The sequence below is a fragment of the Protomyctophum bolini genome (genome assembly GCF_963924005.1).
Source record: "Protomyctophum bolini genome assembly, chromosome: 5".
NCBI lineage: Eukaryota > Metazoa > Chordata > Actinopteri > Myctophiformes > Myctophidae > Protomyctophum > Protomyctophum bolini.
This window is the reverse complement of record NC_137866.1, coordinates 43,809,448-43,833,105: the sequence shown is the minus strand read 5'-3', so window position 1 is coordinate 43,833,105 and position 23,658 is coordinate 43,809,448. Positions and strand designations below refer to the sequence as shown.

The window sequence follows — 23,658 nt, the reverse complement described above, 5'->3', positions numbered from 1 at the left end:
AAGCTGTTTTCCACTATAGTTTTCCCTTTAGAGAAAATACTTTTTTGTACTTTTTATAACGCAATATATTTCTGTGTGAGGCTATTCTATTTGTGTCAATGTATGTTTTTCTGGTTTTCCTGTCATGAGGTCACTGTCACGACAGGAGTGAATGAAGTGAGCATGCAACGCACGTGGAGCACATGGATGCACTTAACATCCAGAGTGCATAACAAACCAAGACCTCACATCTCATTCTGGCTGCTTAAGTTACAACTAATCATGTGTGTGCGTGTGTGTGTGTGTGTGTGTGTGTGTGTGTGTGTGTGTGTGTGTGTGTGTGTGTGTGTGTGTGTGTGTGTGTGTGTGTGTGTGTGTGTGTGTGTGTGCTCGTGCGCGCGCTCTACAGTACTTTAACTGTCTGATATCATAAGACTGGTCTGTCTGTCTTGTCTTGTCTTGTCTTGTCTTGTCTTGTCCTGTCTGCCTGTCTGTCTGTCTGTCTGTCTGTCTGTCTGTCTGTCTGTCTGACTTATGTTTTTTTCTGGGTTCAGAAAAACAACACTTTCACTTCTGTCCTGGAGACAAACTATAAAAACATTTGTTACAAAAATTCTACCATAATGTAATGTTACAGAAAAACCATCAGCAATCTTCCTCTCTAGAAGTTGTAGAAAAATAGCCTACAAAGTCACAAAGCGATTAATTTGTGTCCTTGTTGGTCAAGACCATTTATTACACTGGCCAGGGGGCAGGGGCGCAGTCCGAAGAAAGAGAACATAAGGAGAAAAGAGAAAATATAGACAAAGAAGACTACACTAGGACAACAAGAACAGTCAGGGAGGGAGTAGAAACTAAACTCACACGCACACAACCCACCAAAAACAAAACGTCTCCTATACAGTAAGTGTCTTCTATATTGGACCAACAGTGCAACTCAGGTCCTTTTACTTTTAGACTAGACTAGAGGGTCCAAGTGGTTAATTTGAGGTCAAAAACTGAGGTAGGAGGAGCCTGGTGGACGCGCAACGCTGCTATTGCTGCACTGCTGGGAGGGAGGGTGTGGTCTGACTGCAGAGCAGCAAGTATAAAGTTCTGTGAAGTAAACAGTCCAGAGGAGCTGACATCGCATACAGGTAAAACCTCTTCTGATTATTATCATCATCACTGTTATGTTGAACATTTGTATCTCTGTCTGTCTGTCTGTCTGTCTGTCTGTCTGTCTGTCTGTCTGTCTGTCTGTCTGTCTGTCTGTCTGTCTGTCTGTCTGTCTGTCTGTCTGTCTGTCTGTCTGTCTGTCTGTCTGTCTGTCAAACTTATGAAATATCAGCCTTATTAAATATCAACTTATTGTATTGTCCTTGTGTTGGCATTCTGGGCCAGGTTCACAAACTTGTGAGGATTGCAAAAGACAAATGCAAAAACTTTGGATAAATAAATACTGTTCTGTCTCAGCTATCATGTTTCATATCCTCATTGTGGCCTAAAAGAAAATCCCTGTACTGGGCATAATTTCTGTTTTGCCTACAAAAGTGCTCTCAAGACTTGCAGGTTCTCTAATTCAGCCCTCCTTTGACTATATGCTTCCACCTCCTGGTTCTCCAGCAGTATCCCAGTGTTAGTCTAAGCTTCATACCTCCCAAAACAAACTAATTCGACTACTTCTTGGCCTGGGGCGGCAGGCCCATGCCCCACCTGACCCACTGCAAGGACTTGTTTTTGTTTGACAGTACTCTGTTTATACATTCTGTCTAATAAACTATTCAATCAATCAATCAATCAATCAATCAATGTGCCATCTTTCTTTCCTCAGTGTGTTAAGCATGTGCAGCAGTTAGCTGGTTTGTCCGTAATGTAACCTTTAGGTTTAGGTTTATTTATTTAGCATGTAGTACAAAAAATAGACAATAACATATCAAAGAACAAAAATACAATGCAAGGAAGGGAAGAAGCCAGAAGGCTTATTTTGAATCCTTTCCTATAGGAAGAGGAACCTTCTGATCAGTGTTTGGATAATGTAGGCTATTGTGTGATTTGTGCCTCTTGCAATTTGTTCCTTGCATCCCTCCACATCTTCCGGTTATAGCGCCACCATGAGGCCGATTTCTGCAAAACACATTGTTTATGTTAGTCACAGATTTCATCCAAATCTCACGCAAATCGGTACACGTGATCTCTGTAGTCATGTGATCAAGACGAGTCTGTTGGATTTCTCAGATTCTACACTGATTGGCTAAGATTGCCTTCCAATGTTTTCAGGAGTGGCCTGTTTTGTACAAAATGCTGCACATGTCCTGCTCATCCATAATTCTATCCTCAGAGATGCTATGAGTGATCTGGCTCTGCATTTCCGCAACAAAATGAAGACAATTGTTGCAAAACAAACCCACACAAAAACATGTTTATATTACTCCTAAACATTTTGCCAAACATCACACACACTCCTATATCCTCCTTGTGGAGACCTGTTTTCTAGTTGAACATGGTTTTCATGGTTATGTCTGTGGTTTTGCAGCATCATGGCTCAGTGGACAGAATGTTTACAGTTTGGGATTCGTCTCGCCAGAGAAGCCAGTCAGGTATGATCTGTCTGTCTGTCTGTCTGTCTGTCTGTCTGTCTGTCTGTCTGTCTGTCTGTCTGTCTGTCTGTCTGTCTGTCTGTCTGTCTGTCTGCCTGCCTGCCTGCCTGCCTGCCTGCCTGCCTGTCTGTCTGTCTGCCTGCCTGTCTGTCTGTCTGTCTGGTGCGTGCGTGCGTGTGCTGCATGTGTAACTGTTTAATTTAATGTTATTGTTTTTAATATTAATAACAATTATTTTGGTTTGTCGTAAAGACTTTTTGAGTCCTTGTCCTTAATTGGAGTTACTTAGCCCCGCCCCTATTCTGTTTTAAAATATATATTGAAGACAATATCTTAAGGTGGTGTACGTATTCGTTTTAGTATTATAATAGTATGTATTGTTATGTATGTTATGTTATGTTATATGTTATTGTTATTCTTGTTATTGTAGGTGGTGTTGGAGGCGTTCCAGCAGGAGAAGGATGTGAAGTTGAAGAGTTCTCCTGCTGACCTGGTGACTGAGACAGACCAGGCTGTAGAGAAACTCCTCATATCCTCTATTAGAGACACCTACCCTGAACACAGGTACAGTACCTGTCTGTCTGTCTGTCTGTCTGTCTGTCTGTCTGCCTGCCTGCCTGCCTGCCTGCCTGCCTGCCTGCCTGCCTGCCTATGCGATATAGTGCGATATGCGACATGTCTGTCTGCACCGTATAATTATTAGCTCAATGTGAGTCATGGCAAAAATAACAGAACGTCACCTGACGAGTAGGGGGGCGCAGACTTATGTTCGACATAGCATTGGTCCGACTGGATTAAGGTTGGTGAGGGATGCGTTAAGGTTGGTGACTGGATTAAGGTTGGTGAGGGATCTCCGAATGCTATATAGATGTATGATGAAAATTTGAAAATTGCGGGAGGCAACAGTCTGGCAACGTGAGACTATCTGACGAGTGAAGACCTCTAAGGTGAAGACGAGGTCAGCAGAGTGAACAAGGATGTGTCTTGGTCGTCTCTTGGCTTGGTGTCTGACCTTTGACCCCATCAGGTTCATAGGGGAGGAGTCTGTAGCGGCCGGGGAGCCGGTGGTTCTGACTGACAGCCCCACCTGGATCATTGACCCCATCGACGGAACCGTCAACTTTGTTCACAGGTCAGCACACTTCACATTATATATTATTTTAGTTTAGTTTAGTTTATTTATACACATGAATAAACAGTACTACTGATGGTCACTGCAGGGAGCTGACCAGTACAACCACAGTCCATGGCCATCGGGAGCTGACCAGTACGACCACAGTCTATATGTGACCAAATTTGACTGCATGCCATTGGGTTTTTTTTTTTTTTTTTTTGAGAAAGCAGGGAATCATAGCTTCAAATTGACATATTGGTTGTTCAGTTTGACCCACCAGTTTTAGAGATATGGCTTATAGAGCATTGTCTCTTGCAGAAAACAGCGAGTTGAGAAAACAGGCTTGAAAGTTTCACTTCTGTGGTCTCTAACATTACACCTAGCTACATGTTTAAGCATTTATTTCATATTTACAGATTTCAGCTCTGACACTTATTTCAGACATGCTCTAGTCTAGTATGTGAAGAGTCTGCCTCATTTTGAGAATAAAAATTACACTTATTTCAGACATGCTCTAGTATGTGAAGAGTCTGCCTCATGTAAAAAGAAAAAAAAGAAAAAGAAAAAACGTTTTTCTCCTCTGGTGAAAAGCTGGAATTTCAGTCTCTCAGTCAAATCTGGTCACATATGGTCACCAGTACAACCTCTGTATTCTATGTTGGTCACTGGGAGCTGACCAGTATATCCTGCTTATTCTACTTATGGTCACTGGGAGCTGACCAGTATGATTCAACGTTTCGACCCCTCCCGGGTCTTATAAGACCCTGAAGAGTCGAAACATTTAATCATTCTGCTCTTCTAAATAAATGTATTGGGAGCTCAAGATACTGTGTGCGGACATCCTACCTTTTTCAGTGTGTGTATTTTTGTTCAGCATCCGTCAACGTTTTCTGAGATGTGCGTGCTTCCCATTTGTATTTTGTCTCAGCTGACCAGTACACCACCGTATTCTACTGATGGCCACGAGGAGTTTAGTGCTTTGCTCAAGGGCAAATCATTGGTCCGGTCAATCCATCATTCAGATCAAAGATCAGTAAATTAATAGATACTACAATACAATCAAAGTTAACATGCTTGTGTTTTCATCTTATTTTGATCTCAGGTTTCCTTTTGTAGCAATATCTATTGCCTTCGCTGTCAACAAACAGGTATACACAATACTACACACAGTATTACCCAGTACTGCTGCACGTAATACTACTACCAAAAAAGGCATAATGGTATAGAACAGCAGTTGACGATATTGTGTTGTGTTGTTCAGGTGGAGTTTGGCATTGTGTACAGCTGTGTTGAAGATAAAATGTACTCCGCTCAGAGAGGAAGAGGAGCATTTCTCAACGGAGTCCCTCTACAAGTATCTGCACAGAAAGGTCTGTCTGTCTGTCTGTCTGTCTGTCTGTCTGTCTGTGTCTGTTTAAATACAGTACTATAAAATCGGACCGGTTTGATACAGATGTCAATAAATATTCCAAATACCCAAGATATTGTGCTCATAAATGAAAATCTAAACAAAAACAGATAACATTTTTATACAGGCTGCCCAATTGGTCTTTATAAGGACACTTGTTTTACATACAAACTTATGAAATATCAGCCTTTGTATTATGACCTTAGGACATAACTGTAACTTATGTCAAATCATGAATGTGTTTTGACCCTAATGTAATCTTCTCCTAATCAATGTTTGGATCTATGTGCGCGTGGGACGTGTGACAGACATCCACCAGTGTGTGGTGGTGACGGAGATCGGAGCAGAGCGAGATGATTTGTCTCTGTCAACTATGACCTCCAACATCTACAGACTGTTGAAACTACCTGTCCATGGGTAAGATGGTATTACACTAACTACACATTGGAACACATAACATTTCTACATATTACCACATTTACATATCTCTACACTTTAAGAAACATTACTAGATGTGTTTTTTGATTGATTAAATACTTTATTAGCAGGTTTGTTAACAGTGCATGTAGTACAGTCAAAGGTTATGCTAAAAGGATATAGGGTATATTCACATACCCTTGAAGAAGGCATTTTGTTTGCCTAAACGTTGGTCATCTAATAAAATGTGTTATTGCATTGTGTCAGGGTGCGTGCGGTGGGGACCGCAGCAGTGGACATGTGCCTCATAGCAACAGGAGGAGCAGATGTGTATTATCACATCGGGATGCACTGCTGGGACATCGCTGCCTCAACGCTCATCGTCACTGAGGCTGGAGGCGTCGTCATGGATACTGACGGTACACACAACACATCATCAACACATGCTGGCGTCAGTCAGTTAACCTGCTCCAACAGCCATTGAAACAGTCAGTCAGTCAGTCAGTCATTAGTCTCTCGAGTAGGCCTGTCACAATTAATACATTATCAAACAATTATTTGAGACAATCACAATAATTTTGCATAATCATCATGATAGTCATAAACATTTCCATGTTGATTTTTTTTGTATATTTTCGTAATTATTTTGTTAAGAAATTGTGGAAATAGTATAACTACAAGCTCAAGCTTGTAGATGTGCCTATGTAAGTTATTTGTCATATCTGCCTAGTGTACCTTTTGTTTACAAAACCTAAATGCCAAATAGAAAATGACATTTTTGTTCCAATGTTCAACGACAAAACCGATTAAATCGTTATTGACAACTTCAATTTTGTAATGGTGACTGTCCTACTCTCGAGTCAGACTGTTGACTCACACTATTTTCAAATGCTTCCGTTATACTACCTAAGTCTGTGCAAAGGAAGCCATGAAAACGATCTGGGATCAAAGCGGACTCTATAGCATTTGGTGATTGTGATCTTGTTACACAAGACTAGTATAGTTAGTCAGTCAGTTGGTCAGTCGGTCAGTAACCAGTCATTAAACAGTCTGTATATGTTGTCTCTCTCCAGGATCTCAGTTTGACATGATGTCCAGGAAGGTCATTGCTGCCAGCTCTGCAGCCGTGGCCAATAGCGTCTCCCAAGTGGTCCAGGCTTTTCCTTGTCCTCGTGATGATGAAGATCCATCCAATCACAATATCCCTTTACAGAATGGACATTAAAGGGACATTTGATCTGTTTATTAGTGGAATTAAAAACATGTAAACCAGTGCATGGTTCTCAAGGTGGGGTCCGGGGAAACCCAGGGGTCTTTGAGGGTGATCCAGGGGCTCCTCAGCTAAATTGTTAATATAATATCAAAATCAGTTTAACCACTTTACACCTATAAGAGCCGATTTACAAGGGCCCTTGTAAATCGTGGTATTTATTTTCTTTTTTAATGTACTTTTATATATTCCTCAATATATTTCTTATTTATATATAAATAAACGTTGATTGATTGATTGATTGATTTGACAATGAATGAAAACAAATCTTGGATGGGACAAATACTTTTTAAGTTGGGAGACCTTGACATGAAAAAGTGACAACCACAGATCTATTCTAAACAACTCGTTCAACCTCCACATCATCTTGTAGCCTCGTAAGATCACTTGGACACATCGGTGAAACCAAATTGTCAAATACTTTCATGGCTTTTAAAGTCAAATGGCGTTGAACTTTTTAGACAGTTAGTCTGTTTAAAGTTTCTGCAATAATGCATGGTTGCATTTTATGTCTTTTACTTGTGTCATGCGTGAGTGCGTGTCTTTTTACCGGATTGATTTATTTTAACCCTATCCTCCCTCTCTCTCAAAAGGCCTTGCTGTTCGTAATGCCACAATTATTGTAAATAAGAATTTGTTCTGCTCGGTTAAAGCCTCACTGTGTAACTTTTTTATGAATAAAATGTAAATGTGTCCAATCTGTAGTACTATGTTGTCTCCCTGCTCTCTCTCTATTGAGACGTTTAGATTGTGCCGAAGACAATGTCTCACCTAGACACAGGATCTGATCAATTTATCCCCTGCAAATTAATTCAGGATCAATTTATCCCCTTATACAACGACGTCGAGTCTGTGGGGGCTATGGGGCTGTAGCCCCCATGAAGAATTAAATAGCCCCTTTTAGCCCCCATGAAGATTTTCGTGGACATTTTATATTAACATTACAGATTTTCTGGGAATTATTGACCCTCTGTCGCAAAATTCCGAAAATGTGAACCTCTCCGCCGGCTGTTCAGAGGTGTTAAAAGTACTCAAATGCTAATCAGGTTTCTTTTGTTTTCACCTAGCCAGGTATTATATGCCTACAGTACAGTGCCCATAGGCGGCGGGTGTGTCCCAAAAATTATGCTGGGTATGTTTTTTAAATATATATAATATATGTGCGCAGCATTATATAGAAGGCTATTGTGTGTGTGTGTGTGTGTGTTGTTGGTCCCTGGTGATCGGGTAGGTAGGCTATACAGCAACTGGCCTAATCAGCATATGATTGGCTACTATTGGTATGTCTGTAAAGCTCGTCCGCTTCCAGTCGCTTTGTAGCAAACAGTAGCGCGCGCTGGTTTGTTTTGGGAGACAGCAAAACGCATAATGTATTTTCCAAGGCAAAGATAAAGTAATTCAGAAGAAGAAGCTGCGACTCTGCTGTCAGAACTCAGCACCACCACCAGTGCCCGCACGGTTCACAGTTCACACCACTGCAGCAACACTGACACGTTCAGCGGAGTCACTGCTGTCTCTGTGCCGTCTGTGAAGAGCCATGAGCCGCGACTCCCGGGAGGGGCAGCAACACCGCCGGGTAATCTACACAGACTATAGTGAGACTACACACTGACTCGAGAGAAAAGACCCATATCGTCCAAAATAGGCTAATCAGTCGTTGTCTGTGTATAGGCCAATTCATTGGTAAAAGTGCTAAATAACTCATTTTTAGACCATTTGGGAAATAAATAAATCCACAGCGGCGCGATCTAAGGGTAATGGACACATAACGGACACCCGGGTATAAATGCAATAATTTATTAACAAGAAAATAATGAATATTTACAGATATATGGCATCATGCATAAATTACAATCAACATAAAACATATTACAATTTTTTTTGACTATGGCGTCTTCTCTCGTGTATCATCAGATGTCCGGCTCCATGCTCGCCTCTCCTTGGAGGCCAGTTGGGTCAAAACAAAGTATATCACATTGTGACAGCTGTAGTGAGTCTACAGTCCACCTGCCTGCTGGCAATATAGCCTGGTTGTGATATGTAGATGTGATTGATATTTTTGTTTGTTTTTTTAAGTCATTCTATAACACAAAGTAATTGAATTTATTTTATGTATTAATTATATTTTATATATTACTAATTTTATGTATAACTATATTACTAATTGTATTTATTTGATGTATTACTATGTTACTACTAATTTTACTTCATGCATTACAAATTGTATTTGTTTTATGTATTACTGTTATTACTAATTTTATTTTTTATGCATTTATTTATTTTATGTATTACTGTTATTACTAATTTTATGCATTACTATATTGATAATTTAATTTATTTTATGTATTATTGTCTATATTACTAATTATATTTATTTTATCCATTACTATGCTATTACTAATTTTATTTGATGTATTACTAATTTTATTTACTATTTTAATTTACATTTATTTTACCATTTTAATTTACTATAATCTATTTTTTTATCGTTCGTTTTATCCATTTATTTACATTATGATCTAGTTATTTATATTGGTTTATTATTTTATTGTTTATTATTTTCAAAGAGCCCTGATTGATCACATCTACATATCACCACTACCAGTCAGTGTTGCCAACTTAGCGGATTTGTCGTCATATTTAGCTTCTTTCCAGACCCCCCTAGCGACTGAATTAGTGAAAAGCTTCTGGCGAGAAATCTAGCTTTTTCCCCCTGGTGAATTGGGGACAAATCGTGTTGACAGGCGCCAGATATGCGCCAGAGATAAAATCTTTTTTTTCTTTTTTCTCAGCCTCAAATCCGCGAAATTGGCAAAACTAAAAGTGGTCGGCGCGTCTGGTCTGGCTCACAGGTCACAGCAGGCTCAGTGGCTTCCTCGGCTCGGTTATGTGCACACTGCACAGACTGTCTACCAGTGCTTCCTCCTTTCTTGCTCTGCCTAGGCGAGTGCGCTCCGGTGCGGTATTTCCGAACGCGCCCCTCGAGCTCGACAGAGCAAGAAAGGAGGAAGCACTGGCAGCTCAGTTTAGTCTGCTAGTAAAAAATAAAATACACACTCGGATGCATAAAGTATTAACCTTCTAATTCCTGTATGGATCGGAACAAAATAGCGTTCTAAACATTAGTTAAATTGAGGTATGTTTTTTTTTAATATTACAATGAGTTTAAACGATGTGTTATCAAATGAAGAGATGATACAAACTAAGTGCACTAAGGGGCGCCTAAAAGTCGCTAGGGACGCAAAAAAGTCGCTAGGGGCGGCGCGCGCTACGCGCGCGCATATCCCACCCCTGGCGACTTTTGGCGACTTTTCGAGGAGCCACTAGCTACTTCCGTTACTGGAGAGTTGGCAACACTGCTACCAGTCAGGATCTGAGTGACTCAGAACCCTGGTGACCTCCAGATGGAGCCACACAGGAGACCAGCAACGTCCTAAAGAAAAGAAAGAAATGCTCATTACTACTTTGTTCATAAAACAATATTGATTGAAATATTTATTAACAGTTTGCAGAATTACAGTACATGTCAAGCACAAACTCAATACAAAGACTGTTAACTGCAAGTGGACGACCCAATTAAGCATTACACTTGTTTACAAGAGGGTCCACCATGTTCAATTCTTCAAAACATTTAGAGACGTACAAATAAGACACTTCTATATAGTCAAAGAACAGAACAGGAATTCATCATAAAGGAGGTAAAAAGGGAAAATAAACGTATACAGTGAGGGGAAAAAGGGAGTCACATGTCTTAATGACTGTTGGTAGGGCGTTCCACATTTTGGTGGCATAGGAGTGAAAATAATTTAGTCCCTTGTTTGTGCCGAATCTGGGTTGTACATGGTTCGTTGCACTCCCTCTGGTGTTGTGGGTGTGGACTTCGTTAACATAAAGGAAGTATCTAGACAGGTACATGGGTATCTTGGTGGTGTATCGAATCTTGTGGACCAGACCCATTGCAAGATGCTGTACTCTGTCGTCGACCCTAAGCCATTCCAGCCTGTCAAAGTGGGCAGGAGTGAGGTAGGTTCGGGGGGTGAGGCCAAGTAGGAGCCTGACCAGTTTGTTTTGGGAGGTCTGGAGCCTAGTTTTAAGGGCCTTTGAGGTGCTGTGGTACATGCATAGTCAAAGAAACCTTGTACGAGGGCTCCTGTTAAGGTCTTCAAGGTGTTTTTGTTGACCAGTGAGGAGATCCTGTAAAGGAATCTTGTTCTTTGGTTGACTTTTTTGATTACGTTGGTGGCCATTTTATCACCGGAAAGATTAGCCTCCAGGATGGAACCTAGGTAGGTAATTTCATCTTTACGTGTGATAACATTGTCACCAACTCTAACCAAGAAGCCATTTGCCTTGCTGAGATTACTATTAGATCCAAAGAGAATGGATTCAGTTTTTCCCAGGTGTAAAGATAGTTTGTTATCAGCGAGCCAGGTGCAGATTCTACCGAGTTCAGAGCTGAGGGCCTTTTCAACCTGCAGTTTGTTCCTGTCCGAGACTAGCAGTGCCGAGTCATCTGCGAACAGGAACAAGTTGCAGTCACAAGCTGATGTCATGTCATGATCATAGTGTGTGCGTGTGTTGTATAGTTACCTTGCTGTGATGTAACTCCAAAGGTGATCAGAAATAGTTGCTCCATCGGCTAGAAACGTGCTCTTCACCGGCATGATGATCTTGTTCCTAAAAAAAAGTCTATAGTCAACCCTAACTGATTACAGAACATGATATAAAAAAACACAACTAGAAGGATTTAGGCCTGTCACAATTACCTAGTCGCCAAGTATTTGAGATACTTTTTTAGAGATTAGTCATAATCGTCTCCATGTTGAAAATGTTCATATATTGTCAAACATTTTAAAGAAATAATGGAAGCAACCGATCTACAAGCTCTAAACGTGTCACTTTGTAATTTTCTTCTCTTTTAGTGTATAAAGTTGTTGAATTATGCCATGTGCAGCTTTTTGTTTACAAAGCCTACAAAAGCCAAAGTTTTATTTAGAATGTTATGTTATGACGCAATTAAATTGTTACTAGTAATTTAGAGAGAAACAATTAAATCGGCCATTATAAAACCTCAAATTCCGACAGGCCTAAACGGGTTCCAGTGATGTCTACCGAACCTTCCAGCTCCATCCGAGCCTCCCAGAAGTCCTCAGCGGAAACAGGAAAGCTTCGGATCTCGGGCATCGGCTGAGATGTCCATTCTAACAAAGAATGAAAGACAGACAGACAGACACACACGCACCCCAAATTAGCTTTGCTGTGTGTGTGGGTGTGTGTCCTGTCACAACATACACATGCACTTACAGTAACGTTTAAGAATAGGGATTGACCGATTATCGGCAACGGACGATTATTGGCTTTTTACTATAAAGCCTATAAAAAAGCCCCAACCCTAAAGCGGTTCGTACTGTCGAGTTCCTCACCGAAGCGGTTCGTATATGTTGAGTTCCTCTCCGAAGTCCTCCAGCGTCTACCCAGATCTCCGTCCTCTGTCCTCCCATCCATCCAGGCCCAGGTCCGAAGTCCTCCAGCGTCTACACAGATCTCCGTCCTCTGTCCTCCCATCCATCCAGGCCCAGGTCGGAAGTCCTCCAGCGTCTACCCAGATCTCCGTCCTCTGTCCTCCCATCCATCCAGGCCCAGGTCCGAAGTCCTCCAGCGTCTACCCAGATCTCCGTCCTCTGTCCTCCCATCCATCCAGGCCCAGGTCCGAAGTCCTCCAGCGTCTACCCAGATCTCCGTCCTCCCATCCATCCATGGACAGACCTGCAGATCTCTAGAGGCTCCAGCTGCGTCTGCCATTTCCATCCTGAGAGAGAAAGAAGAAAGCATTAGCTCTACAAGCTCACAACACGTTGCAACGCGGTGTGAGCTTGTAGATCTGCTATTTTTGCTGAACGCTCCCTCAGAATAGGGATGCTGGGGTTGAAGTGGTAGTGTCATTAAGACTTTGATTAGCTTGGAAGGCTGACAGACATTCAACCACAGTGCCACTAGGAGGCATCAACACATGTACAGTCCTCAACATCTTTTGTCATTTTTTATTCAAGTGCTTCTAAAAGCAGATGAGATATTGACTCTCAAACTATTGTGCAGAGTCATTTAGATTTATCATAAAATATTTAAAACATTTGGATGACTGTAGTAAATAGTGCCACTAGGAGGAATCATACTGCCATGCTATACTTCGTACCATAACAGTACAACAGATATCCATCCCAACAAGAAATATTCCTACTCACAGCTCATCAGAAGTCCTCCAGGAGGGAAGCTTTGGAACGGATCTGTCCTTCCACGACGTCTACCACGACCCATCCACCCTAAGAAAGAAAGAACGAAAGATTAATTTAAGTGACCAAGAGCCAGATATACGTACATTGTGTCCTTTCACATCATACACAAAATGTATAGAGAACATTTAAAACAGAAGCCGACCATACCACTCGCAGTAATGGAAAAGTCTAAGTGGTTTCTTACTTTGAGCCGCCTTCAGAGCCCCCCCATGCAGATTCATCCATGGACAGCGAGAACTGCAGATGTCCACCTGTAGGGGCTCCGGTTGAGCCTCGCAGCATCTGGAATGAATACATGGTGGTTATAGTCTATGAATGGCTTTGCACATCGTTGCTGCTGCCAATAGGAATTTGTGATGTCTGTGTGGCGACAATTGCTGGGTCTGTCCGTTTTTTTATAATACATACAATTTATATAGCACTTTTCAAGGTACCCAAAGTTGCTTCACAAAACAGTAAAAACAAATTTATTTGAAAATAAACTAGTAACTGCTGTTCAACACTAACCGCTACATCCACGACCTCCCTGCAACAACATCAGTGAAGTATGGCTATGCAGACGACCCGATTACTGTGTCCCAGTCTGGAGCCGTAGCTCTCATGTCAAGAAGCTGGATGCTGCCCTCAACACCGGATGGGCCACCCCAAACAAACTGCCTGCCTGTTCTCGCTGGAATCACTCCAACAGAGGTCAGCCACAACACACACACACACACACACACACACCAAGTCACGGCGACCTTTGCCACAGCACACGTGCCTCAAGTCACTGTGCCCCTTTGCCACACAGGCCCAGGAACTGCTCCACACAACACCAGCTGACACCTCCAAGGCATCCTGGGTGAAGGCAAGACAGAGGGACCAGTGGAATACATTGAGGACCCCAAATATGTTCTTTGCCAGTACCTCCACTGCAAGGAGTGGACAACCCTCAAAGCAGAAGTGGGACATCTCGGACAGTGCCCACTGTGAATGCGAGGATCCACTACAGACTGTGGAACACGTAATGACCATTTGCCCCAAATACCGGCCACCGAATGGTGATCGTGGCTTAGGTGACCTAGACAATGACACATTGTACTGGCTTGCTGCAACAGAGCTGAAGTTCTATGGACATACGGCAGAAGATGTTTAAGAAACTTTTTTGTAATTTCTTCATTTTTTCGGCAAACCTTTGTGGCATTTAATTTATGGAACATGTGGATGTTTCTTTATTTATTGGTGAAGTTTTAGTGCCACTTGTGGCATTCTTTGAAATGTATTGACACGTTTGATATATGTTTTTGTTAGGGATGTCCGATATTATCGGCCGATAAAGGCATTAAAAATTAATAACTTAATTTTACTTTATTATTTTACATTAAAAACATCTACAAGCTCACAATACAATAAGACACATGAGAGCTTGTAGATCTGCCATTTTCAAATGATTTTTATACATTTTAAATCTTGAGATGAGAGATTTTGCATAATGAGTAATTATTAATAATTACTTTTGGTATTTTAAGTACATTTTCTACCAAAACCTTTGTACCTTTACTCGAGTACATGTTGAATTGTAACGGAGTATTTCTATATTGCAGTATTGCCTACTTTTTTTAAGTAAAAAGTTTGAGTTATGTTTCCACCACTGGAAAAAGCCTGCATATAATATATATGTATCTGTTGATATCGGCAATTAGGAGTTGGACAATATCCAACACGGACTGTCGGACATCCCTTGATTTGTGTGATTTTGTCCAGCTTTTAGTGAGTTTGTGGCATTTTGTTTACTTTTGTTAAACAACCAAAGAGCACACCCAGTATGTATCACAAGGCTATTTCCACCAGTCAGGTGTACTTATATCTACATCTCATAAGCGGCCATGAACTAAACACTACAGATATCACAATTTGACTTTGGCAGCAGCAAGGAACGACTGATATGCAAAGCTCTTCAGCCATGCTTCTCTCTATACAAACACTCATAATGTCCACATGGACATAGCAGCCATGATGGGGTGGTTCACACAGGAGACCAGGTTCAGTGTTCCAGCAGCATCTACGGTCATCTCCATCTACATCTAGAAAGAAAGAAAGACATCAGAAGCTGACCATATCACTCACAGTAATAGAAACATTTTAAAAGGATCTCTGGCTAATAAGACAAATATTCCTTAACATTATACTTGCCATCTATAACTAAAATTGTAAAATATAAACCAGTTAAATATTTTATTTCTTTCATATAATCTTTTACTACATAGGAACTGTTCCCGTCGCAGGTCCATGTGTGGTCCAGCGCTATGGAATGCACTTGCTAATAAAAAGTACTTAAAATATTGCTTTGATGCATATATCAATTAAGCTGTTTTTGTATTAGCAAACACACGGACAGGCCTCTTTCATACTGGAGTAATTCATCCGCTTCATTTACAGACATCAGTAAAACGTGACATGACGTCCGTATTTAAAATACAACAGCAGCGCTTATTTTCCAGATCCAAACTTAGCGTTGCACAAAGCTTGCTTAATAGCGACATCAATTCATTCCAATCCACATTAAATGTCGCGCTCTGCGCGTTCATTCATCCGTATGGTATCGCTCATTTCATTAGCTTCAATAGCGTGACACATCCATTATGGTTAGATCCTTCCAATCGATCCAATTTCAATACTTGTGTCCGTATCAGAGTAAAGATTTCAACTTGAATGTAGGGACAATATGCCTTTCTTTCTTTTATCACCAGAGATATACGGTTTAACAACGTGCTCACACTTTGGGACTTGGGCGTCTTGTAGTTTACTCACTTGTAGCCGTTTGTCGATGGTGATTGATGATGACTGCATGTCACACCCCTCTCTGAGGCTAGGGTAGTATGAACAAACGGATGGCACGGCTACGCAGTTGGGCAGAGTTTAAGCAAGATTTATTAACCCCAAGTGACAGACAAGTGATAACAACAAAGGAGACCAAACGTCTGCAAAATAGAAATAAAAAGATATATTCAAAACAAAGTACTGCATATCATATATAACCACATAAATCAAACTCATATCAAACTCAATAAATCATTATCATATGATATAAGCATAAGTATTTATAAATCCAGCCTTTTCAAATGTACATTAAATAATTATAATCTATATATATATATATATATATATATATATCATAATAAACATCACAGTAATAGATCTATGTAAACCATGGTATTAAATAATAACAAAATCACCTCCTCAGAGACAGCTCCTTCCCCGACCAACAGCAGCAGAGTGTGCAGACAGACTGACTTGGATATTCAGTCTCTGAGCTTTATACCCCCCATGGCCCCTCCCACTAGACTGGACCAACTGAATAGGGGTCAACATGATCCACAACATGTCAACTCTGCCTGGCTTGGCACAAAACACATTCATATACATTATATTCATATTCACATTTCAGTTGAGCTTGTAGCTCTATTTTAAAGTCTTTTTAGGTTTCCCAAAAGTCCTTTAATCCTTTGATGTCCTTCTGTGACAGGCAATCCTCCCCCTCCCTGGAAGGGGAGTTGGTTTGGCCCAATATAGAGTTCAGCTGCTTAAAGAGACAGGAATCTAGAGAGCAGTGTGTGTGTGTGTGTGTGTGTGTGTGTGTGTGTGTGTGTGTGTGTGTGTGTGTGTGTGTGTGTGTGTGTGTGTGTGTGTGTGTGTGTGTGTGTGTGTGTGCATGCATGGCATGTACACTAGCAGCAAACAGTGACAGGGTGGGGTCACACTGTCACACTGCAACAGGTTGATATTATGGTAGGAGTTTGTGTCGTGTGAGTGTAATGGTTTCAAAATAAACGGGGCAAACAGGCTCCAGACATAAACTAAATAAAGGTCTCAAAAAACAGACGAGCGCAGGGTTCAATAAACAAATAATAAAGTACTTTTCTTTCTGTTGGCAGAGCTGCCTGCCATTACAGCGAATCGCGATAGACGGAATCTAGATAGCCTGGGAGCTAGTCGGACATCAGTCGGGGAGGCGGGGCTGCGGGGAGCCCCCATGACGATCATCATAACTCTTCGGCTCTGCCCTTATAGCTTATGGAAACCAGGTTCAAATCCCGGGTAGAAGAGGAAAGTAAGTGCTGCTTTAAACAAATGCTACAAAGTTTTTTTTTTTTAAAGCTTACATTATAAATGAATAATACCTGTATTTTACTGGTTCTCTGTCGAATAGTCTTTACCCCCCAAACCACGACTATAGAATGTGCACTTGCTGTAGACAGAGACTTGTCTTTATCACGATTGAACAAATCCTGTAGTCGCACCTGTGCTACAAATTTAATTTTACAACTCGCACGGTGATATTTTTAGTCGCAAATGCGAGTACCTAGTCGCACTGTCGAGCCCTGAGTTCAAGGAAACATTACTTGATATGCAATGTAGGTCTATGCGGGAGAACGTGATTTTTTTCTGGGCTCCATGAGAGTGATAACGAAAGCCCAGAGCAGACTGAGCAGATCATACGGGATTTCATATGCCAGAAATTAGAACTACCCCAGGAATCCGTTCAGGGCTTTACCTTTGTAAGAGTCCACAGAATGGGCAGGAAGGGGTTAAATAAAACGCGCCCCATCATCGCTCGTTTTGAACACTTCAGACACTTCAAACAGAAGGAACTTGTGAAATCCCGATGGAAGTTTCTCAAAGGTACTAACTTCTGGATGAACGATCAATTCCCGACAGAGATTAATGACAGGAGACGGAAGCTAACTCCCATCCTCAAAGAATATAGAGCCAAAGATCACAAAGCTGTCATAGCGGTGGACAGGCTATGTTCAGGGATTCAGAGATCACTCCATGGCTGTTCTAATCTGCTGTGTATGATGATCTATGAAATGAAATAGTCATACAGATTATGAATTTACACCTGTCAAGGAAGGGATTGCATTTAGCCCATGTTAATATCAAATCAATAGTTTGGTAAACAAGATGAATGATATATCAAATGTTGTACAGGGAAATTATCTGCATGTGCTAGCCATTACTGAGACTCATCTTGATGAAACTATAACAGATGGACAAATTGATCTTAAAGAATACAATGTTATTAGGCGGGACAGAAATAGGAATGGGGGAGGAGTTGCCCTATATTTACAAGAGCACTTGCTGTTTAAGGTAGGGAGGATCTGTGTGTGAATGGACTAGAGATCCTATGGATCCAAGTTCACCTACCCTTTCAACAACCAACATTAATTGGATGTGTTTATAGACCCCCAAAATCAAACATCTTGTATATGGACAAAATATTGGAAAGCATTGATTTGGCTCTGGTAGAAAGGTTCGATTTATACTGTCTTGGTGATTTTAACTTGGACTGGAAACATACTAACTCTGATGTAAATAAGATTAGGTTTGAACAATTTATTGAAAGTTGCAATTTATCGCAAATGGTACAAGATATCACACGATCTTCAATAAATAGGTATGGGCATAGAACGGAAAGTACTATTGACCTGATATTGTGTAATGTGCCGAAAAAATGCTCAAAGGCAAAATCTACTCCTGTATCCTGGACAGATCATAATATTGTGAGCATCACGAAACATACTAAGGTGCCAAAAAGGCCACCTAGAGTGACTATAAGGCGTAAACTGGAGGACTACAGAAGAGATCTGGGCATTGTTCCATGGGATCTGGTGTATCTTGAGAATGATCTAGATGATGCTGTTGATTGTTTTTATAAGCTGCTAACTGAGGTCGTTGACCATCATGCCCCTATAAGGAAAAGTACAATTAAAGCTAAACCATCCCCCTGGATTGATCAACAATTAAGAGTAGCAATGTCTCAGAGGGATGAGGCAAAAGCTACTGCATCCAGGTCACAGGGCTCGACAGTGCGACTAGGTACTCGCATTTGCGACTAAAAATATCACTGTGCGAGTTGTAAAATTAAATTTGTAGCACAGGTGCGACTACAGGATTTGACCATTCAATCGTGATAAAGACAAGTCTCTGTCTACAGCAGGTGCACATTCTATAGTCGCGGTTCTATACCTACATTTATATTTCTGAACGCGCGGTGTCGTTCGCCAAAAAGAGCAGAGCTACAAGCTAACAACGTGTCGCGGCTCAATGCGGTTTTCATTTGAAGATCTGTCCCTTTGCTCCCACCGCCCCGCCCCTCCCTGTGTTGCTGATCAGTTCTCTTCTCTTCCCTGTCATCAGCGGAGCGAACGCAACAGGATAGCATGTATTGGTAGCACAGAAGACAGAAGGAGTTGCTAGGACCCCGACACGTTGAATACTAAAGTTATTTAGAAAGTTTGTAATGTTAAAACATCACTTGATAATATAACTTTTAACCAAACGTGGTTGAAACAGCGTGCAGCCGCGCACGTGCGCACGCACATGGAGTGGACGGATTGATGTACCGGTATACCAAAACAACCCTTGCTAAGCACCTCGCTAAAAGCGTGTGCGCAGCAGCGCAATACGAATGACCGACCTGGCTGGATATATTAGTCAGTGGCTAGCTCAGGACCAGGTCCATAACTCTAAATGCAACGCATTAGACTAGCTATGGACCAGAGCTAGTCAGTGGCCTCACCAGAGGCGCAACACTGACCGAACGCTAGGGGGGGATATAGAGCGGCGCCGCTTCGCGGCGCCGCCGAAAAATCCGTCCCCCCCGTCCCCCCCACCACCCTAGGGGAGGGGGGGATGGGGGGGTCTAACCACCAAAACGTGGGGTTATGGTTAGGGTCGGATTACACAGAGGTTGTTCCAGTGACTCAATGCACATACAAAACTGCTTTGGCACAGTTATTATTATTATGAATTACCTGGCTGTGATTCCTCCTCCCAAAACGTAAAAGTTTAACCACATTATCAGCAACGCCTAAAACAGGTCAAAACTCACTGACCTCATGTAAGTTAGCATATTCTATATAAAATGTACAACACCTGGGCAGTTTTCAGGAGAGGAGAGGGTTCGCATGTTTTAAATATTTAGTTGCACCATACCTGGTGTTGACAGTTGTGCTTTCATTAGTGGCTAATATAATAATATAAATCCCAAAGTGGGGTCCGGCCGTCCGCGGGCTAATACGTGTCCATTTGGGGGTCCTTGACACGAAAAGGTTTGGGAACCACTGTACTAGAGTAGAGGATAAAGTATATTCATTCATCTCCTATCGATCTAGTCAATACGCGTTACCAAAAGTTGTGCGTGACACCAAAAGTGCTGACCTATTGAATACTGTTCCTGTATTATTAGAATCATTACGCAATCACCACAGAGTGCAAAGCACATTGGGTCACTGATGGCGGTGTAACAACTTCCCGAAGGTAGATGGGCCAAACCATTTTGGGATTTAGACAGGGGTGGATCAAATATACCCTTCAAAATATATCGCGTTTATGAACGCAGGATTTCACAAGTATTACTCCTAAGATAACTTTGGAGCCAGGGGGGATAAAGGGGGGGACCCCCAAGCCAGAGGGGGACCCCCAAACTCATTTGGGGGGGACCAATGTGACGCTGGCAGGGGATTCGTCCCCTCCGTCCCCTAGCTTATTGCGCCCCTGCCGGGCACCATCTTTGCGGCGAGATCAATGCGCGTCGCTACTCTCCTAGCAGGTCAGATCTTTCGCAGGAATTCCGGACTCCTACTGGTAAAGGCCTATTCATACTCCAGTTTTAAGTGATGACAGTTTTGTTTAGTGAGTCATTGTCCATCACTTCTGTCTCATAATAACTAATAAATGTCCCCCAGGAGGTCAGGCCGTGGACAGTGAGATGGACGAGCGCCTGGGTCGATTGGCGGAGGACGTGAGGCGTCTCAACGTGGGCCTGGAGACCCTGCGCGGGACAGTGGACGGCCTGGAGGACGGCCTGAGGGCCTCGCTCCGGGAGGACGCCAACAGGATGCTTTCCGCTCTGCTCTCCGCTGCGCCCGGGGGTCCCCTGCTGGCCGCCTCGGCCCTGCGGGCCTCGTCCGGCGGGCACGCAGCGGTGGGATTCGGGGAGATCCCCGGGGGGGAGATCCCCGAGGGAGACATGGCCGCACGACCCGCAGGTAAGAACTGAAGACGTTTTACTCCAATACAATTATTTGAAAACTTTAGTTACTAGTTAACTTTGGAGATTTTAATTTTGATTAGAAAACATACATTAACCACTTCAACCCTATACATTTCGGTCATTTGAAAATAGCCGACGCATTGTGAGCTTGTAGATCTGCTATTTTCAAAATATGTTGTATACATATTTTTTTTACTTGTGAAATGGGCCATCTGCAATATGAGTACTTTTACTTTTAGTACTTTAAGTACATTTTGATGCCGATACTTTTGTACTTTTACTCAAGTACATTTTAAATTTCGTACTTTTACTTGTAACGAAGTAGTTCTAAATTGCAGTATTGGTACTTTTACTTAAGCAAAACAATTGAGTCGTTTTTCCACCACTGCGGATGCAGAAGCGTATAGAGTCCATTGGGGCAACTCTGGCACAGGCCCATGCAGTCAGCTTCTGAAATACTGGGGCAAAAAAACAACAAAACAACAAAACATAGCCTACATTGGCATTAACCTCACTTCACCAGACTAAACATAGCCTACATTGGCATTAACCTCATTTCACCAGACTAAACAGCCTACATTGGCATTAACCTCATTTCACCAGACTAAACATAGCCTACATTGGCATTAACCTCATTTCACCAGACTAAACATAGCCTACATTGGCATTAACCTCATTTCACCAGACTAAACAGCCTACATTGGCATTAACCTCATTTCACCAGACTAAACATAGCCTACATTGGCATTAACCTCACTTCACCAGACTAAACATAGCCTACATTGGCATTAACCTCATTTCACCAGACTAAACAGCCTACATTGGCATTAACCTCATTTCACCAGACTAAACATAGCCTACATTGGCATTAACCTCATTTCACCAGACTAAACATAGCCTACATTGGCATTAACCTCATTTCACCAGACTAAACATAGCCTACATTGGCATTAACCTCATTTCACCAGACTAAACATAGCCTACATTGGCAGTAACCTCACTTCACCAGACTAAACATAGCCTACATTGGCATTAACCTCATTTCACCAGACTAAACATAGCCTACATTGGCAGTAACCTCACTTCACCAGACTAAACATAGCCTACATTGGCAGTAACCTCACTTCACCAGACTAAACATAGCCTACATTGGCAGTAACCTCACTTCACCAGACTAAACATAGCCTACATTGGCATTAACCTCACTTCACCAGACTAAACATAGCCTACATTGGCATTAACCTCACTTCAACAGATTTTCTGCCTCACCTCGGGAGTGACATTGTCAGCCCCTCACCCAGAGGCGCAACACTGACCGAACGCTAGGGGGGGATATAGAGCGGCGCCGCAAAGCGGCGCCGCCGAAAAATCCGTCCCCCCCCGTCCCCCCCACCACCCTAGGGGAGGGGGGGATGGGGGGGTCTAACCACCAAAACGTGGGGTTATGGTTAGGGTCGGATTACAGAGAGGTTGTTCCAGTGACTCAATGCACATACAAAACTGCTTTGGCACAGTTATTATTATTATGAATTACCTGGCTGTGATTCCTCCTCCCAAAACGTAAAAGTTTAACCACATTATCAGCAACGCCTAAAACAGGTCAAAACTCACTGACCTCATGTAAGTTAGCATATTCTATATAAAATGTACAACACCTGGGCAGTTTTCAGGAGAGGAGAGGGTTCGCATGTAGTTGCACCATACCTGGTGTTGACAGTTGTGCTTTCATTAGTGGCTAATATAATAATATAAATCCCAAAGTGGGGTCCGGCCGTCCGCGGGCTAATACGTGTCCATTTGGGGGTCCTTGACACGAAAAGGTTTGGGAACCACTGTACTAGAGTAGAGGATAAAGTATATTCATTCATCTCCTATCGATCTAGTCAATACGCGTTACCAAAAGTTGTGCGTGACACCAAAAGTGCTGACCTATTGAATACTGTTCCTGTATTAGAATCATTACGCAATCACCACAGAGTGCAAAGCACATTGGGTCACTGATGGCGGTGTAACAACTTCCCGAAGGTAGATGGGCCAAACCATTTTGGGATTTAGACAGGGGTGGATCAAATATACCCTTCAAAATATATCGCGTTTATGAACGCAGGATTTCACAAGTATTACTCCTAAGATAACTTTGGAGCCAGGGGGGATAAAGGGGGGGACCCCCAAGCCAGAGGGGGACCCCCAAACTCATTTGGGGGGGACCAATGTGACGCTGGCAGGGGATTCGTCCCCTCCGTCCCCTAGCTTATTGCGCCCCTGGGCCTCACTGGCCTGCATAACGAGCAACGTAAAAAGCCTATATGTCGGATTTTCTGTCTGAACTGAAGCAGTCAAAGCCAAGGAGAATGTTACATTACTAATTCACCATCGAGTAGCCTCTGCACTAAATGTCACACTCACATGATAGAACAGCAAGATAAAAACGGATAGTCTGTCCATCCATTCATAAAATGAATTGACTATCTATCTATCTGCATACCAAACTAATAGTCTATCAGTATAAAAACAAATTGATTATATAAAAAATATGATATCCAGATGAATATCAATATTG

General features: G+C 42.1%; 1 protein-coding gene and 2 long non-coding RNA genes across 3 annotated transcripts; 1 reads left to right on the top strand and 2 right to left on the bottom strand.

Annotated features, from left to right (window-relative positions):
• Positions 1 to 1,053: 1,053 nt before the first annotated feature.
• LOC308315604 (inositol monophosphatase 1-like) lies at positions 1,054 to 7,465 on the top strand. The gene is made up of 9 exons (XM_080763671.1): positions 1,054 to 1,115; positions 2,495 to 2,558; positions 2,989 to 3,122; positions 3,586 to 3,690; positions 4,775 to 4,820; positions 4,934 to 5,042; positions 5,389 to 5,497; positions 5,765 to 5,916; positions 6,571 to 7,465. Exons 2-9 carry the CDS (start codon positions 2,499 to 2,501, stop codon positions 6,720 to 6,722), a joined length of 867 nt encoding a protein of 288 aa, XP_080619797.1. The 5' UTR covers positions 1,054 to 1,115; positions 2,495 to 2,498; the 3' UTR covers positions 6,723 to 7,465.
• A 4,825-nt stretch (positions 7,466 to 12,290) lies between these two features.
• On the bottom strand, positions 12,291 to 13,422 carry LOC308315387. The gene is made up of 3 exons (XR_013964022.1): positions 13,245 to 13,422; positions 13,010 to 13,087; positions 12,291 to 12,576 (listed from the first exon to the last, which is right to left on the bottom strand). It is a non-coding gene; the product is annotated as an uncharacterized lncRNA (long non-coding RNA).
• A 1,585-nt stretch (positions 13,423 to 15,007) lies between these two features.
• LOC308315194 lies at positions 15,008 to 16,439 on the bottom strand. Its single transcript, XR_013964004.1, has 3 exons — positions 16,276 to 16,439; positions 15,851 to 15,939; positions 15,008 to 15,123 (listed from the first exon to the last, which is right to left on the bottom strand). It is a non-coding gene; the product is annotated as an uncharacterized lncRNA (long non-coding RNA).
• Positions 16,440 to 23,658: the final 7,219 nt, after the last annotated feature.